The 18,500-nt window shown below is 40.1% G+C and overlaps 1 protein-coding gene across 8 annotated transcripts in view; it reads left to right on the top strand.

The window, feature by feature from the left end:
* The window catches only part of usp32 (ubiquitin specific peptidase 32), a 266,626-nt gene that overhangs the window by 10,283 nt on the left and 237,843 nt on the right, over positions 1–18,500 (top strand). For all 8 annotated transcript variants that reach the window (XR_007449393.1, XR_007449395.1, XR_007449394.1 and 5 more), the window contains exon 2: positions 6,469–6,596. Coding sequence is in view for 1 of the 8 variants with exons in the window: in XM_049576738.1 (XP_049432695.1) it covers positions 6,469–6,596 (128 nt within the window). In the remaining 7 variants the exon portion in view is untranslated. The remainder of the gene's footprint in view (positions 1–6,468; positions 6,597–18,500) is intronic.

The raw sequence follows: 18,500 nt of genomic DNA, 5'->3' as shown, positions 1-18,500 counted from the left end.
AGTTGGTCTGTAACCGGTGATGGTCCTCATACCACTCCAGACCTCCCTCATGTTATTCTGCTGGAGTTTCCTCTCCAGCTTCCTCCTGTAGCCGTCCTTAGCCTCATTGATCTTTGCACTCAGCTCCCTCTGAATGTCCCTCAGCTCCTCCCTGTTGCCAACATGCAATAACATCATCATGATTTAACTTAAATCTGATTAAAGAACAACAAGGCCCTGCAGTTCTTAGGGCACTGTGTGTGTGCATGTGAAGATGTTCTCGACCCTCTGGTTGGTTAGATTGTGTAGCATTAAAAAAACAAACAAACAAAAAAAAAAACTTCTTTAGAATTGTGGCTTTTGCAATTTGAAAATTGCGCACTAATAAATGGCAATGTCAATTTGAATGTGATTAATTGCTCAGCCCTAGTATGGAGATGAAGATCAAGCTTTCAGTTTTGGATTTTGGTTCAGTTCCGTATAGGGGTGTCGCCAGTTGACCATATAGACTAAAGTGTTTAACTGCAAATAATGGTTTTGACCCATTACGCATTTCAGTCTCTCAGTTACTTTTGCTACTCTTTAATTTACTGCACTGTGCACTTACTGGGTCTGGTAGGAGCCAGCAAGCGGAGCCGCACATTCGGCGATTGTCGCTGGTATTATGCCATCCTGACCAAACAGTGTTGCTGTAGAAACATTGTACTCACCCTCTGGTCTAACCCTAGGTTGTCCTAAGTAGTTAGCAGGTACATTTCAAACGCTTGAAGATGCACTCATTACTAAAAGTGTATGTCATCCAAGAAAGACAATTAAAAACTAATGGAATGATCAAGTTGTTATTAAGATATAAGGGGTGTTGATGGATTCACATTGTCAACTTATGCATTGAGTAACATTACAAGTAAAAGTTCCACCTTAAAGGTTGCTGGTAGCTGCTGGCAGTCTGCACAGTGAATTGAATCGTTTTTCTCAGACTGCAACTGCTGCTAGAGGCAACAAAACATTGTTTCCTATTAACGTTATTAGGGGTGTCCCCGACTAAGAATTTTCATAGTTGAATCTGATTTGACGGATTTTTCCTTTAGCCGACTAATCATCGAATCATGTTGTTTTCCCCCTCATTGATTAATGAGCTCATTTGCGTCAGTTTCCGCTCCAGAGAAAAGAGCTAAAACACCCAGATAAACAAATTTAAGGGAGGGGATGACCAAAAATGTGGACAGTAAGGAAGGTTCTACTGGTACCATCCACAACTTTTCACAGTAGAAATGGAAAAAATGCGTACTGAACTGAACTGAAGTGTACTGCTTGGTGGAAACTGGGCTTTAAATGTAGGCAGGGTTGTTTCCGCTGTTGCTGTAATTTCCTCATCATGGGCGATGCAGAGGAACACCTGAACTTCATTGATCGTCCATGGAAAGCGGTTTTGCAACAACTTCACTGTAGCAGTGTTTCCAGTGTTGCTAGTAGCTGCAGGCCAGCCAGACCCAGCTTATTTCATAGGAGGGCAAACATTGAGTCACAGCAGAAGGCTTTGCTGGCTGCTGCTCTGCTGCCATGATCATTCAAAGGTGATCTAACACTGAAAATTTGCTTTTAATGAGTGTGAGACTGTGATCGCCGATGGTGGTGGTGGTGGTGGTGTGTGTGGGTGTGTGTGTGTGTGTGTGGGTGTGGGTGGGTGGGTGGGGGGAGTACATGAATGGAAAGTGTTCTGGGGCAGTTGCAAAAATCCCACTCATTGTTTGCTCTGCAATGAATGGTAACTGTTGAGTTAATGCAGCCCAGTGTCGGAGAATACACCCATTGCATCACAGCATCAACAATACACAGTGTTCTCTATAATGTGGACTGCTTATTTTCCTTCCCCATTTGTCCATCTAATTGTAACAATTTTGCTATTATCTATCTATTATCTATTATCTATCTACTTTATTGTTTGTCATTGTACAGTGGTGGAAAAAAGTTTTCGGACACCCTTAAAATTTTACACAATCTCAAATATTATCATGAAATATTTGTGGAAAAATCTTTTTTGTGTTTCAAAAGGTGTGGCTGCATTAGACAGATACAAACAAATACAAATTATATTTTTTTGTTTATTGTTTACAAGAAAAACTAACATAACTAAATTCTTGACAGTTTCAATATGTCAGTTCTCAACATTGTCGGTATCAAAGTCAACAAATAACAGAGAATGTGTTCAAAACTGAACAAAAAATAAATAAACCATCACATCATCAAATTAATATTTAGTAGTCCTGCCACTGGCACGTAGTAGAGCTCTAATCCTGGCTGGCATGTTCCCCACGAGCCTTTCACACTGTTGAGGGGTAATCTTGTCCCATTCTTCTTGAATTACTGCTTTTAATTCTCCTAAATTCTTTGGTTTATGCTTTGAAACAGACCTTTTGATAATCCACCACAGATTTTCAATGGGGCTCATGTCCGGGGATTGAGCTGGCCACTCTAAGACCTGGATACTGTGCTCCTGCAGCCAAGTTCTACTGGCCTTGGATGTGTGGCAAGGGCATTATCTTGTTGAAACATCCAGTTTTTACCTCGACGGAACAGTGCACGCGCAGAAGGGAGCATGTGGGTTTCGAGAATGGTACAATACTTGGTAGAGTTCAATGTGCCATCACAGACAGTGAGATGACCAACACCAGCAGCATTCATGCATCCCCAAACCATGATACTGCCTCCATCATGCATGACAGTAGGTACTGTACATGCTGGAGATAATGCTTCGCCTGGCCTTCTGCGTACCCTCACATTAGTAGGAGGAAGATAAAGCTGGAAACTGGACTCATCTGACCGCAAAATCTTCTTCCAATTCCTGGCTGTCCAGTTCTTGTGTGCCTGGGCCCAACAACGCCGGGCTAACCTCTGTCTCTCATTGATCAGGGGCTTCTTGATAGCCTTGTAGGACCTTAAGCCATGATCTAAAAGTCGGCCACGTACAGTGCAGGTGGAACACTGGACACCAGTTTGGTTTGACCACTGCTGCTGAAGCTCCTGTGATGTCATTCGGCGGTTTTGCCTGCACATGCGGATCAGGATGCGGTCATTTCTTGCTGAAGAAACCCTTGGACGCCCAGATCTTGGTTTGTCTTCCAAGCTGTTGGTTCGTCTGTATTTCTGCAGAGTGTATCCAACTGCTGAAGGACTGCATCTGCACTTCCTGGCTATCTGGCGGCAGCTGTACCCTTCCTGGCTGAGAATCTTTATCTTCAGGCGTGTTTCCTGCGTTAGGTTCCTTGTTTTAGCCATTTTTGTGTCTGAAGAACTTTCAAATGTGCTGGCTTTATGTAGACATGAAGCTTGGCAACAAAAATTGTGTCTTTTAATAAAAAGAACGACCTTCATCACTGGTACCAAAATGACCCAATACTCAAAATTTCTTATGTATTTTTATGGAACCAATCAATTTTAAGTTTTTAATGGCTTTTTTAGGATTTATTTAGTATTTTGGCTGTGACTGTACTAAAAGAAATTGCACTTGAAGACCTAAGAGTGATTCTTAATGCAATATTTCACAAATGCATGGGGTGTCCGAAAACTTTTTTCCACCACTGTAATGCCGTTGCGGCGCCGATGCTAATTTCTGTTAGCGCATCTATGAAGATTTCCATTATATGTTAGCATTATGCTAGCGGACCATGCGCTAATTGTTTTTCCACATTTGTGGCACTCATCCCAGCTATATTTTGAGTTAACTTTTGTCTCCTTTTTATTAAGTACTTCAGTCATTTGATGACGATTCGCCTAAATCTTTTTTTTTTTTTGCCGTGGCTCATGGAGCAGTCTGCTTCTCCTCCAAGTCTGTGGCGCTGCATGTAGAAGCTTCAGTGTTGATTGGCTATCACTTGTTCCGTATAATCAATCAGTGTAACCAATCAGTGGGGGCTGTAGGCGGGACATTGTTACACAGCCAAGAGTGGGGACTTAAGGCATAGAGCTCGTAAGTCAGGCCCCTTCTCGTAGACCCTCATCAGACCTCTAGGCTCGGAAAATGGGAGTCAATGTAGAGAAAATTATTATTTTCTGGTCCCAGTCATTAAATGCCTTGGATTACACAAATGTTTTGTATGGGTCTAAATAATATTTTTTCATGTTAAGAATTTGACAGTTTATTGTATGATTCTTCAGTTAAAGGCTGTGGAAACAACGTAATGAGAAAGACTACATGTTGCCTATTTGACGTCACGTCATCACACTTTCCCTCCACTTCTCAACGCACAATGCTGCTGCTGCGTCTTCTGCCACAATCTACGGAGCCATCACATCAAGATGCCGGTGCGCTGAAACTTTTCACATGTCCAGACTTGTAGTGGTTTTCGCCACGCTTAAGGCTTTTGTCCTCTCCTTGGAAGAAGGCGGTGAAGTGTACCAGAGACACAGCCACGTTCCGAGTGCGAGTGGTGATGTATATCATACGCATCGAGAGCAGCGAAGAGCTGTAGTCCACAAAGTGCTCTCACACAAAGCCTAACAGTATCAAACTTCTTCCCGCTAAATTGTAGCCTTCTTTGCACAAAAAAATATATTAAAAATTCACAAACAACATATGTGAAATTCATGGCACAATTCAAACGGGACCAGAAAATAATTTTCATCTAGCCATTGAAACACATTATGAGAAATCAATTTTTAAGGTCCCATGTACTGGAAATGGAAACATGCAACTTACGAGCTCTATAGAGATGGGTGTATCAGAGCCAGAGGAGCACGTTTTAAAATAAATTATTTTATTGGTTATTGGTGAAAAAAAAAGGCCTAAAATAAATAGAAAAATATTGATTCTGGGGAGAGAATTGATTTTTAGAATCGTCCAAGAAAAAAATCGCGATTAATATAAAAATTCGTTTTTTTCCCCCCACCCCTACTAAATTGACTTCGTGAAAGAAGTGAGAGCCAGCTGAGATGGTAGTTTACATTCATCAAATGAAACCAAGGATTGCTAATTATCGGCCTGGGAGATTAGCAGTTGTGATATTCTGCTTTTTTTAATTATTGCAATCATGACAACTCATCCATAAGTTGATAAAATACACTATTTAAAAATGCACTACTTTGGCTCTCTCAACTGCCTCTCTCTCTGTCTGCAGGCAAGAGAAACTCAATTTTCATTAAAACAAATCGACCTAAACTACAAATTCGAATTAATCAATAAAATCGATTTATTGCTTAGCCCTATCTAACAGCACACATAATGTCCTGGTCAATTACGATAACCTAGATCAGTTGGTAGAAAATAGTGAAACCTGGCTAAAGTTGAGGGTGGCTGTGAATAAGAGGTAGAGCAAGTCGTCCACCTATCGAAAGATCAGTGGTTCATCTTCTGCTCCTCCAGTCTACATGTTGAAGTATCCTTAAAGGGATAGTGCACCCAAAAATGAAAATTCAGCCATTATCTACTCACCCATATGCCGATGGAGGCTCAGGTGCAGTTTTAGAGTCCTCACATCACTTGCGGAGATCCAAGGGGAGGGGGGTAGCAACACAACTCCACCTAATGGAGGCTTATTGCGCCCCAGATTCAAACATCCAAAAACACATAATTGAAACCACAAAATATCTCCATACTGCTTGTCCGTAGTGATCCAAGTGTCTTGAAGCCCCGACATAAAAAGTTGTTTGGAAAAACGTCATTTGAACTTTTAGCCTCATTGTAGCTTGCAGCTCTAACTGCCTCTCTGTGCACTGAGCTCACGTATGCGCACTTGCGCACGAGACCAGCGAAAGCTCGTGAGCATACATGAACAGGGTGCCTATGTCTCACGGTCTCGCGAATGTTACTTGTAGTGTAAAAAGCACTTTGAGCGGTCGGATGACTAGAAAGGCACTATACAAATGCAGGTCCATTTACCATTAAAGTTAAAGTTACATTAGGATGGATTATTACATACACTGTTACTGCTTTTTTTGCTGTACCTTCTAGGAGTGGGAATCATCAGAGGCCCCACAAAACATTATTATCATGAACATAAGTTACATCACAGCATTGTTGCGATTTTTAAACGTCTTGCGATATGCGGAGAATTGCAATATCATATATTGTGATATATTGTGATATATTGAGATTTATTACCCTTTTTTCACCAGCAAATTATGTCCCCGAAGGAAAACTTTGTCAACCTCTGTATTATCTGTATTATAGATAAACTGTTTTTCTCACTTCAGTTATTTTTATAGCCGCAAAATGTATCTAGTGAACTGAAAAAGTGATTGTACTAATCTAGTTGTCTACCAAAAGTCATATTTGTATTTGTAATATTAATCATTTATATAATTAAAAAATCAATACTTGTCATCCATGCAGCGATACAATATCACCACACAAAAATTTTGTGAAACTATGCTTTATCGATTTTACCCCAACCCCTCATATTTCTTGTAGTTTACAATTTTTTTTTTTGAATTGAAGAAACAAAGCATACCACATTAATAATCACATTTGTGTTCCTGTCTTTCTCTCTCCAGTCACTGATGTGGAATTGAAGCGGCTGAAAGATGCCTTCAAGAGAACCAGCGGCCTCACCTATTACATGACCCAGCAATGCTTTTACAGAGAAGTGCTGGGAGATGGAGTTCCCCATAAAGTTGCAGAGGTAAGCCACAGTGTTGTCACACCATGTACCATTAAGCATGATGATTACTCTGAGATGACAGCTACAGTGAAGTGCTGAGTGCTGTCCAGATAGCCATGAAAATCAAATCAAAGCTTTAAAGCTTCATCCATAATGTTGATATTTGACTTTTTTTTTTTTAAGATATTTTTTGGGCTTTTTTAGCTTTTAATGGATAGGACAGACAAGCGTGAAGGGGGGAGAGAGAGAGAGGGAGTGACATGCAGCAAAGGGCCACAGGCCAGAGTCAAGCCCGGGCCGCTGCGGCAACAACCTTGTACATGGGGTGCCTGCTCTACCACTAAGCCACCGGTGCCCCATGTTGACATTTGACTTTTAAATCAACATTCAAATGCTATGCAGCTTTTTTCCCATGCCTATTCCTTCTGTTTTTAAGGAATACTTAACCCATAAGATGACCGTCTTTGCATCAGTTACTCAGCCTGTGTTACTTTGTTTTTCTCATACGCCTCCGCAATAAAGGGAGGATGCTAAAAACGGATAAATTCCTGATGAACTGAAGTAAGGGGCGAAGGGCATTTAACAACAGCAAAACTATATCAAAACATCTATTTGCAAACTCACATAACTTGTGCAGTATAATCCAAGTCTCATATATCCAGTGGTATGCTCAGTACTTCCCAAACCCATTGATTTTCATTAAAATCTTACTATTTATTAGGGATCGACCAATAATCGGCACTGCCGATAATATCGGCCGATATTCAGCATTTTTATGATCATCGGCATTGGCCATTTTTTCCACCGATAGCCAATAAAATACGTTTATTTTAATTAAAATACGTTTATTTTAATTAAAACGTGCACCTTTGGCTCGCATGCAGCCGTCTCTCTCTGCCTGTCTGCCTGAAGTCTCCACTCTGTGCTGTGTAACAAATGTCCCGCCTACAGCCTCCACTGATTGGCTACACGGCACAAGTGAGGGACAGCCAATCAACACTGAAGGTAGATGCAGCGCTGCAGCGGCACAGAGAGAGAGGAGGGGAGAGAGGACTGCTCCGTGAAGCAGCAGTGTGATGTTTGAAGGCAAGGCAACAGAAAATGTTGAAGTTGCAATAAGAAATCCTCTGTGCTGAAGTTTTAAAGACACCACTGTTGATGCTTGATAAACACACCATCTTCATACTGTATCTCAGTGTCTGTTCCCCCCCTCACGCGGTTGCTCGCAAGTCGCAACAGGCAGCCATTAGAAACAATAATGTCGTCTAAAACTACTTCACATCGGCTGCTAAAGCTAACGGACATGTTTACAAGACAAGTTTACTTCAGTGCATTTCAGCTGTGTATGGTCGGTATGGCGCTTGCTTGTGTGTGTGTGTGTGTGTGTGGCGCTGAGAAGAAACTGTTGTCTGTGTGCAGCTATGTTGACATGGACTGTGTGTGCGTGTGTGCGTGTGTGTGTGTGCGTGTGTGTGTGGTGTGCGTGTGTGTCTGTACATGCACGCTAGCTTCAGCAACTGATGTGAGGTTGTTTTGTAGGCTTTATTAGTTCATTTAGACATGCAAAAAGTATAGAAGAATATCAATTAAATTTACTTGGCATTAAAGTAAAAGTACTTATTTTGCTGAAAAAATGAAATGTGACTGGTATATTAAATACATGTAATTACAAAATACTTTAATAAAAATAAGTCTGTAACCACTGAAAGTTTAATCTTTATTTATAAACTAATTATGCTATTTGATGTAAAAAATAAATAAATAAATAAATAAATAAATAATCTGAAATGTAATAACTACTAAAGCTATCAACAAATGAAGTGAGCCAAGGTTCCTGTTCCTGCCACCCTCTTTATTGGTTTGCACTTAATCAGGCTGGATCAGATGTACCTGAGAGAGAATATAAGACATCATTAATTAACTGTTATTTATTTCAGTGAACTTTTATAAATGCTGCTAGAAGATCCCTGAACGTTTTGTTTTTAGATAATTTAACTTATTGCCGAGACTCAAATTTCAGTACTGTGCAGTTCAGTTTTTACTTTGATCTTATAAAAAAATCAGGGAGCCATTTCATTTTCAGTGAACTTTAAGAGATCTCTGCACTTGTTTTTTATATAATAAAACAACCAACCATTTTAACCAAGATTTGCGCCAGAGTTTGTGTTATTCTACAAAAGTTTAAGGTCTTTTTATCACAGATTTTCAGTGTACAAAAACAAACAAACAGTATACTGTTGTATTCAGTCTAATCCCAGGTGTGTTATTCTAAATTTTGACGCCAAAATTTTAATTTTTTACTGCAAATGAATATCGGTTCTAAATATCGGTTATCAGTTTCCTTGACTACTAATAATCGGTATCGGTCCTAAAAAAACCATATCGGTCGATCCCTACTATTTAAAACACTTGCATAAACAGTCTCACTCAAGGACCAGTAGTGCAGCTGGGCAAGTGCATGCATCTGAACTCTGTTCAATGGATAATAGGGCTACACGATTAAAATCATGATCTCGATTTAAATGTGCTGTGTCATTTCTATATGATGAAGATTCACTCACTCCTATTTCCCCATGCATTCATGTCGTGCTGCATTCAGGTGTTGACTTACTTGCTGTGGAACAGGTGTTTCCTCTACCAACGGGATCCCCAACCCCCCTTTGAAGAAATTAATTAGTTTATTGATGTTATTTAACAGGTTTATGTGCACTCGTTTCATTTGAGCTCAGTGTGAGAGCCTTTATTGTGGTTTCCTATAGATCGGCTGCGTCTCTCTCCCTCCTTCTTCTCTAATCCGCTGTGTGTCTCACCAGTGCACACAGACACGGGGCAGAGAGAAGGGAGGCTAAGGAATCGCCACTGACAAGGGTGACGTTACTTGAGTTAACAACCTCTCCTTACATTACTGTAAATGGAATATAGTCCTCCAAACTAGTGTAGTTTATTATTGTAATCCACCTAAAACCAAAGATTGATAGATGTTAAGCACAAACAACTCCACCTGAAAGTATGATGATGATATTGATGGGTGTTGTGGATGATAGGGATCGGCCGATATGTTTTTTTCAGAGCCGTATCGATTATTATGAAACAGAGATGTCGATAGCCGATATTGACAGCCGATATATGCCAGCTGTAAAAATCATGGTTCACACAGAATTAAAAAAACAAAACAAAACAAAAAAACACTGACAAAGCACTACATTCAAATACAATTAAGCTTATATTTGTCCTGAGAATTTTTCCAATGAAACAGCACAGGGAGCTGCCAGCAGCACTTTGAATAAAAAACTTTTACAAGTAAACAAATTAATGGAAAAATATAAAAGTACTCTATGAGGTTTAAAGTACTGTAATAAGTAAAACACTGAACAGTAAATGAGTACAGCAATGAACAGTAGATGAAAATGAAAAGTGCAGGGAGCTGCCCATAGCCCACCACACCACTAGGTGGTGCACGAGTTGAGTATAAGTAGTTATACCTTTTCAGTAGGCTTGTTTGAGATGAACTGTGCCTCGCCTGGAAAGTAGACGAGAGCAGGCGGCCGCAGCGGGGGGCGGTGACAGAAAGAAGCGGTGAAGTTGGACAGTTTCCAGCAGCCTTCAGTCCGTACAGGGAGTCACAGACACACTTACATCCTGTCTGGAATGATGTCAATTCATTAAGAAAGTGATCAGACCCATATATCAGTTTGTTTTCAGTCTCCAGTTGTTTTAATTGTGATAGATTAATTTATTAAAATGCTTTACAGGTGATCTGTAGTTTATGTTCATGGTTTATCCTCCATTTGACATGAATTCTCCTGTAAATCAGCATCATATCAGTTTGACCTGTCCCCTCAGCTACACCAGCTAAATAAACTGTGTTTGACTATAAGGTTAATACTTTCAGGAAAAAAAAAAACAAGACAACAGCTTTCATTAAGGCTTGGTCAGATACAGTCAGGGCTTCACATCTGTACAGATGTTATTTTAAGAATCCTCACATCCCACTGACCACAAGTCTCTGTATTGCTAAATACTTCAATAATTAAAACAGTCCAGTGTTAATATACAGTAGACTCTGTATAGTTTATGATGAATGTATTTAGTCTCTGACAACTAAACTTCACAATCAGTCATACAACATGTTTTCTGTTCACAGAATAAACCTTCAAATCAGACAAATACAATCTTAATCTCTAAAATTAAACAAAAATTAGTAGTTTATCTAAAACGTCATATTGTTGGACATCTAAACCAATCAGCTGTTAGATCAGATGAGAGCCAGGCAGTGCAGTTGGTGGAGAGCAACTGCAGCGCCTGGTTCTAAAAACTGCGGCTGCCTCGCTCTCGCGGTTTTATTGCCGTCCACTTTTGTAAAACGTCAGAGCAAGTCGGGATGAAGTCAGACACAAAACTAACCAGCATGCATTGTGGCTCATCTCGAACGAACCGGCCCTGCGTTTCAAATCGCATACTTCTACTATATACTTTTAGTATGTACTGCAGCTGCCCTTAAAAAGTATGTAGTATAGTATGCAGTATGCATACTATTGGGACACACTACATCCGCCATCACATTGCTCCCTGAACTCCGACCCTCTTGCTCACTTCCACCGCCGTCTGTAGTGCCACATTTGAATATTTTGTTTTGTTGTACTTCAGAGATGCAGCAAATCTCCTCTCATCAAGCTCGCCAGAGTCGTGCATACCGTCGGAGGTGCCGGAGAGCGTTGCTGTTATGTCGTAATGTAGGTGGTTGTTTATAATAAACTGACGTGTTCACGTAAACAGTCTCAAGCCTATTATTACTGTCCTGTCTATTGAACTAGTCACCAGTAGGCATATTAACCCCCTTCACACATAGTTCTCTGTTGCTGGCAGATGTTTGTTAAATATATTATATTAAATATATTTACAGCTATGCAGCTGCTGGCACTATATTCTGTCTGCACGTGAAGCAGCCTTACATTCACATTACTTTTATTTGTAGTGTAACATGCTTGCACATTCTTACTACATTACTAAATATGTATTTTACTTTTACTATTTATATATTTACTAGTCTATACTGCTCATACCTGGCCCATAGTGTATTCATATTTAGTCATATTTATTCATTATTTATACCACACTTACACCACCAGAATCTTCTATATTGTAGTCATAGTTGAACCCTAACATTGATTATACTATAATCACAATAAAGTTGAATGTTGTAACTGTGTTCTTGCAAAACTGTATGATGCGTGACAGTATATAATCAGATCATTGCAGTCCTAATATGTAGTGTCTTAGTATCTCAAATTAAATAAACCATGTATGAAAGGAAGTGTGGGTGTTGGTTGTACACGCAGCTCAGTCAGTGCGACGTAACTTCGGCTGCGCAAAGGATTGTGGGTCAGAATGGCCAAAGAAGCATGCTGACATGCATAATGCGAAATATGGCCGGATGTAGTAGAACATCCTGGTACTTTTGGCATACTGCATCTGACATACTATGTATTGGGACACACTAATTCTTTTTCTGGCATACTAAATAGTATGGTAGTATGGGTATTGGAACGCAGGGCTAGTGTTGAGTAGTGTTAGAAGAAGAATATGCAGACTTGCAGTAGTGCACAACAACAAGGTTAAAGTCTAATAGAGCACAGGAAACATATGTATGTAAGTACAAAAGTATTGCTCTGAGTTTATTTGCGTATGTTATGTAGAGTTGTAGAGTTGTTGTCAGTGAGATAGGAATGTAGCCAGGTGAGGACATTGTCAGTGATCTTGAGGAGGGATTGCAGGCGGGAGAGTAGGACGGAGTGGTTGATGGTGTCAAAGGCGGCGGTGAGATCAAGGAGGATGAGGATGGAGAGTAGGCTGGGGTCTGAGGAGAGGAGGAGGTCGTTTGTGACTTTAAGGAGGGCAGTTTCGGTGCTGTGTTGTGTGCGGAATCCAGATTGAAATTGTTCGAAGAGGTCATTATTGTTAAGGTGGGATTTGATTTGTGAGGCGATGACACGTTCAAGGATTTTTGAGAGGAATGAGAGGTTGGAAATGGGCTGGAAATTGCTCATGATGTCAGGGTTGAGACCAGGTTTTTTAATGATGGGGGTGACTGCAGCCAGTTTGAGTGAAGGAGGGGCAGAGGCAAAGCTGAGGGAGGAGTTGACAATTTTGGAGACAAGTGGGGAGATGGTGGGGAAGCAGTGCTTAACAATGGTGGATGGGATGGGATCTAGCATGCAGGTGGAAGTTTTTATGATTGAAATGATTTTAGACAGCTTTAGACTTATTCATACTTCAAAAACAACATCAATCAGTGATGAACATAGGGGGGATCAAAATAAAATAAATAAATAAAATAAGAATCAACCAGCCACTCTCCTCCCCTGACAAGTAAAGAACAGTCCCTAAAGTGCGGTGAGGTTTGTGGGCCGTGAACGGCTCGTTTCTCCTCTGACACATCACATACCTGTATTCGGCTGGCTCGGCTGTTCAGGTACTTCTGGGCAGTCCACACGCCAAGAAGAGGATATTATTGGAGTCGACTTGTCCGTCGTCGGTAAGCCGATGGCCGCTGTATTTGACAGGAATACATTACTGTCTGTGTCTGTGACCCCCATTCAACCCACAACTGGTGGGATTCGCCTTTCGTTTCTGCTGGTGGTTGAAATCTCTAGGCTGCTCGCACAGCGTGCTGAATGATTTAAGCCTATTTTGCTCGCTCAAAACTATTTTTAGTCGCAAATACGAGTGCCGTGACAGGCGGATCGCCACACTGCCGACATTTCACTCCGCCCATCACGGCATGCTGTTTGATTGCATTATCAAAACATGCCGCTATTATTCGGCCTTGCTTTTAACTTATTCCACCGAATACCGAATGTGTGTTTTTTTGCAATATTCGGCCGAATATATTCGGTTACTGAATATTCGGTGCATCCCTAGTTCCAAACTACAATGGATTTAGGCCTACTTGATCCTTTCAAACTCATGTTAGTTTTGTGGCCTGTGCCGCATACCTTTAAAACTCTGTAGCTCCAGTGCTCTCTGTAAAAAGTTAATGTACAGCCCTGCTATTTATTTGGTATAATTTTTCATTTACATGTGGTGCAGCTGTATATTTTCAAACAGGGAAAAAAAATCCCTGCCTTTGCATTTTATTTTTATCGCAGTCTGTTTTTATAAATGCGCTTATGACATCTCGAATGTGGCTTTGACTTGCAGCTGAACATGTAGCCCGTTTCATAGAGATATATTGTGTATCACCATTCAGCCTGAAAATACTGAGATATGATTTTTTTTAGCCATAGTGTACTCTATAAATACTTTTAATTAAACAGTTGCATGTTTGTATGTGTGGATTTAGAGAGGATGTTTTGCACATTTGGGTCCAGAAGTCGACACCAGGGTGATCTGTAGGTCTTGTTCCCATCTTTTTGAAGGGCTGGATATTGTTAGGTTGGATTTGGAAATTGTCTTGTGGATTTTGGATAGTAGTTTTTTTTCTACTGGGGATGCTGATCAAGTCTGATGTTACTGGGGGAACATCTTTACCTTGTGCACTGTAATATAGGTTGGTGGTTCTGGTAGTCCATGGTTCTGGGTTGTGGAATGATTTAACTGGTAGCACAGCTCTGCAGCTGCCTCTGCACGGAGTAATGTTATAGTAGTTTTCCACAGCAGCACTGGAGTCCTCTGCTCTCTGGGATCCCGATGCTGAATCAGCATTCACATAATAAACATTTGGATCAAAATAGTGTGAATGATGACTCAGTATTCACACAATAAACATATTTGCTTGTACATCGGGCATGCAGAGTTAGACTTGAGGCCATTTCTGTATAGGCTACTGAATGACATTTGTTCTTCATAAAAGAGATATTTGAGAGCAATTGGAAGTGTAATTATTGAATAGATATGTGTGACTAGTTAGTGTTAATTATAAATGTTTGGTGATAGAGGTGATTTAAATAAACTGTATTTTTAAAGAGTTACCTGAATAATTAGTCTAAAGAGTAGAGATTTTTTTTATTTATTTGTGTTGAAACATTGATATTTAAACTTTTTACACACTGATGATGAGTTAAGATGAAGAAGTTGAAAGGGAATAGTGTGAAAATTTGATTCAAATGCTGGACTCTGTATTTATGGTTATTGGTAGTAACCATAGTCTTGCATTAAACTAAGGACAATGAGTTTTTGTGAACAGTATCTTTAAAAAAAAAAAAAGGATAACTGTAGTTTTTATATGTAGGGTTATCTATGGTGATGTATTAGTCACATGACTGATCAATGTGTTGTGTATAAGGAAACTACAAACAGCCTCAAGGCACCTCCCTGATGATGGCAAGATGGCCAAAAATGTAGCGTAGTGTACTCATACAAAGTTTCTATTTTGATGGAATTCATATATGTATGAAAAATTAAAAAAACAAATTTTATACCAGTAAAGCCCCAGTTATCCGAATACCAACCAAACGGGCCGTTTAACCAATGGTTACAGGCCGCCACTCCGAAATATTGCCATTCCGACAGTCCGACGGTCCGCCGTCCCGAATTCTGGTCTTTGAGTCCTGACAGGAAGCTATGGCGAGCCTGTAGAAGCTGTATTTCCCATGCATGTCAGCGATTTTCACCGGGAACGCACATGATTAATTCCGGCTGACATTACCTGTTTTTCAGTGAACTCTTCTGGTAATGTTATTAAAAAGCATGGCATATAGGTCCACAGTAACTTATTATTATTATTATTATTATTATTATTATTATTATTATTGGGTCTTATAAGAGTGGGCTTCAATGAGTACTGGGCCATCAAATCACAGCATCTGCGGTGAGAGGACATGGAATTCTGCGCGCTTTTACACATGCGGGTCTAGGTGATCACGGATATTTGATGTGGGAAAGATGTAGCTAGATGTATTACCTGTTTTTAAGTGGCACCAAGATACGTGGCTCGACCGTCGGTCCATAGCACGAGTCATGTGCGCCACTTCACCACTGACCCGTGTGTAAAAGCACAAACAATGCCTTGTCCTCTCACCGCGGATGCTGTGATTTGATGGCCCAGTACTCATTGTAGCCCACTGGTGAACAACCCCCTTAATGAATGTAGCGTTTTAATAGAATGGAGCACGTAGGCTACTGACCTGTTGTCAAAACCCGGTCTCACACCGTTTCTTGTCATAATCACAGTCAATCACAGTTAGTCAACAATTAGTATCACCCTCTTCCCTCCTAAAAAAAAAAAAAAACCAACCCAAAACGTTTTTCGTGTACTAATTTTTCATAACTGTTTATGATCTCAACTTGTACACGTTGACTCACCCCGAATAGGTGATTACAATGGAGCACATGGGAGACGTTTGGTGGTAGGTCTTGCATAGTTTGACAAACTTTGACTTCCCTTTTTTTAAACCACAAGCGAAGGTCCTCTGCTGTGTGTGACCCACTGATGGGAACACAGTTTATGAGCTCACTGACTGCAGAGTCACCTCTCTACAGCTCACATACAAGTGGACTTCCTGCATTTGCATACACTGATCTGTAACTAGGTACCACTACTGTGGGATACAGTGCCCTCCAAAAGTATTGGAACAGTGAGTCCAATTTGTTTACTTTTGTTGTAGACTGAAAACATTTGGGTTTGACATCAAAAGATGAATATGAGACAAGAGATCAACATTTCAGCTTTTATTTCCAGGTATTTACATCTGGATCTGATACACAACTTAGAAGATAGCATTATTTGTAATGGAACACAACATTTTTAGGTGAGCAAAAGTATTGGAACATATAAATTTAAAATAGATTAAAGTGAATGAGACTTAATATTTAGTTGCAAATCCTTTGCTTTCAATAACTGCATCAAGCCTGTGACCCATTGACATCACCAAACTTTTGCATTCTTCTTTTGTGATGCTTTTCAAGGCTTTCACTGCAGCCTCTTTCAGTTGTTGTTTGTTTTGGGGGGTTACTCCCTTCACTCTCCTCTTCAGCAGGTAAAATGCATGCTCTATTGGGTTTAAGTCTGGAGACTGACTTGGCCAGTCTAAAACCTTCCACTTCTTGCCCCTGATGAACTCCTTTGTTGTTTTGGCAGTGTGTTTTGGGTCGTTATCTTGCAGCATGATGAAGGATCTCCCAATCAGTTTGGTTGCATCTTTCTTTAAATTAGCAGACAAAATGTTTCTGTAGACTTCTGAGTTCATTTTGCTGCTGCCATCATGTGTTACATCATCAATGAAGATGAAAGAGCCCGTCCCAGAAGAAGCCATGCAAGCCCACGCCATGACATTACCTCCACCATGTTTCACAGATGAGCTTGTATGTTTGGGATCATGAGCAGATCCTTTCTTTCTCCAAACTTTCGTCTTTCCGTCACTTTGGAAAAAGTTAATCTTTGTCTCATCAGTCCATAAAACTTTTTCCCAGAACTTTTGAGGCTCATCTCTGTACCTTTTGGCAAATTCCAGCCTGGCCTTCCTATTCTTCTTGCTAATGAGTGGTTTGCATCTTCTGGTGTAGCCTCTGTACTTTTGTTCATGAAGTCTTCTGCGAACAGTAGATTGTGATACCTTCACTCCTGCCCTCTGGAGGTTGTTGCTGATGTCACTAACAGTTGTTTTAGGGTCTTTCTTTACAGCTCTCACAATGTTTCTATCATCAACTGCTGATGTTTTCCTTGGTCTACCTGTTCGACATCTGTTGCTTAGTACACCAGTGGTTTCTTTCTTCTTCAGGACATTCCAAATGGTTGTACTGGCTATGGCCAATGTTTGTGCAATGGCTCTGATTGATTGTCCATCTTCTCTCAGATTCACAATTGCTTCTTTTTCACCCATAGACAGCTCTCTGGTTTTCATGTTGGTTCCACCTCTAAATGCAGTCTGCACAGGCAAAATCTATCGTACCCAATCTGAAACTGAGCTCAGACATTCAGTGCTATTTATTGTTTGAATAATCAATGTAATTGGGAGACACCTGGGCAACAAAACACACCTGTTAGTGACATGTTCCAATACTTTTGCTCTCATGAAAAATGGGTGAGTTCAAACAAAAGGTGCTATCTTCTAAGTTGTGTATCAGATCCAGATGTAAATACCTGGAAATAAAAGCTGAAATGTTGATCTCTTGTCCCATATTCATCTTTTGATGTCAAACTCAAATATTTTCAGTCTACAACAAAAATAAAGGAATTGGCTTCACTGTTCCAATACTTTTGGAGGGCACTGTAAGTTCAAAGTCCAACCGCAAGAGGGTGAGTGTCCATGCGCCGTTCAGTAATGGCACGCTCACCACCTGGCACTCAATATGCCGCTGCAGTGGTTTGTATCGAGTGACATTTCAGGTATTAGCTGAGCTATTGAGTATCTTTAACCCTTGAGGGTCTTGGGCTATTTTGGCCGTTTTGTATACTTTTGATTTTTGCCTTTACATACCACATAAAAAAATGTTTGTCATGCCAATGTTTGATATCTTTTTTTTCCAGCACAACCTGAGCTATATGACCAGAAAATTATTTTTCCACTCTGACATACTATATTAACATACTAGACCCAAAAACACTCAAAAACACAAAATCGGATTTGAAAAATAAATCAATATACAAAATTCAAACATGCTCAATGAAAAAATTCAAAGGCAGAAAATGTAAACATAAGTTGTAAATATGTATATACAAAAGTATAACTGAGATAAAATTAAGCTATATACAACTATTTCCAACAAAAACCAGGTGAACACATAGGCGTTTTTTTTTTTCATTTTGGCCATGCCTCTCTTCAAAAAAGTTTATGTGCACAATTAGACAGAGAACTACATAACAGGCCTTCCATTCACAGACTGTGAGGGGTTCCTAAATAGTGCAAAAGACAGGATGTGGTTTTGTCTCCAGTAGTCCTGGAGACATGGCAGTGACACCAATACTATTTACATGAGAAGGCCAAA

The sequence above is a fragment of the Epinephelus fuscoguttatus genome, linkage group LG5 (genome assembly GCF_011397635.1).
Source record: "Epinephelus fuscoguttatus linkage group LG5, E.fuscoguttatus.final_Chr_v1".
NCBI classification, from domain to species: Eukaryota; Metazoa; Chordata; class Actinopteri; order Perciformes; family Serranidae; genus Epinephelus; species Epinephelus fuscoguttatus.
This window is presented reverse-complemented; position numbering and strand designations above follow the sequence as displayed.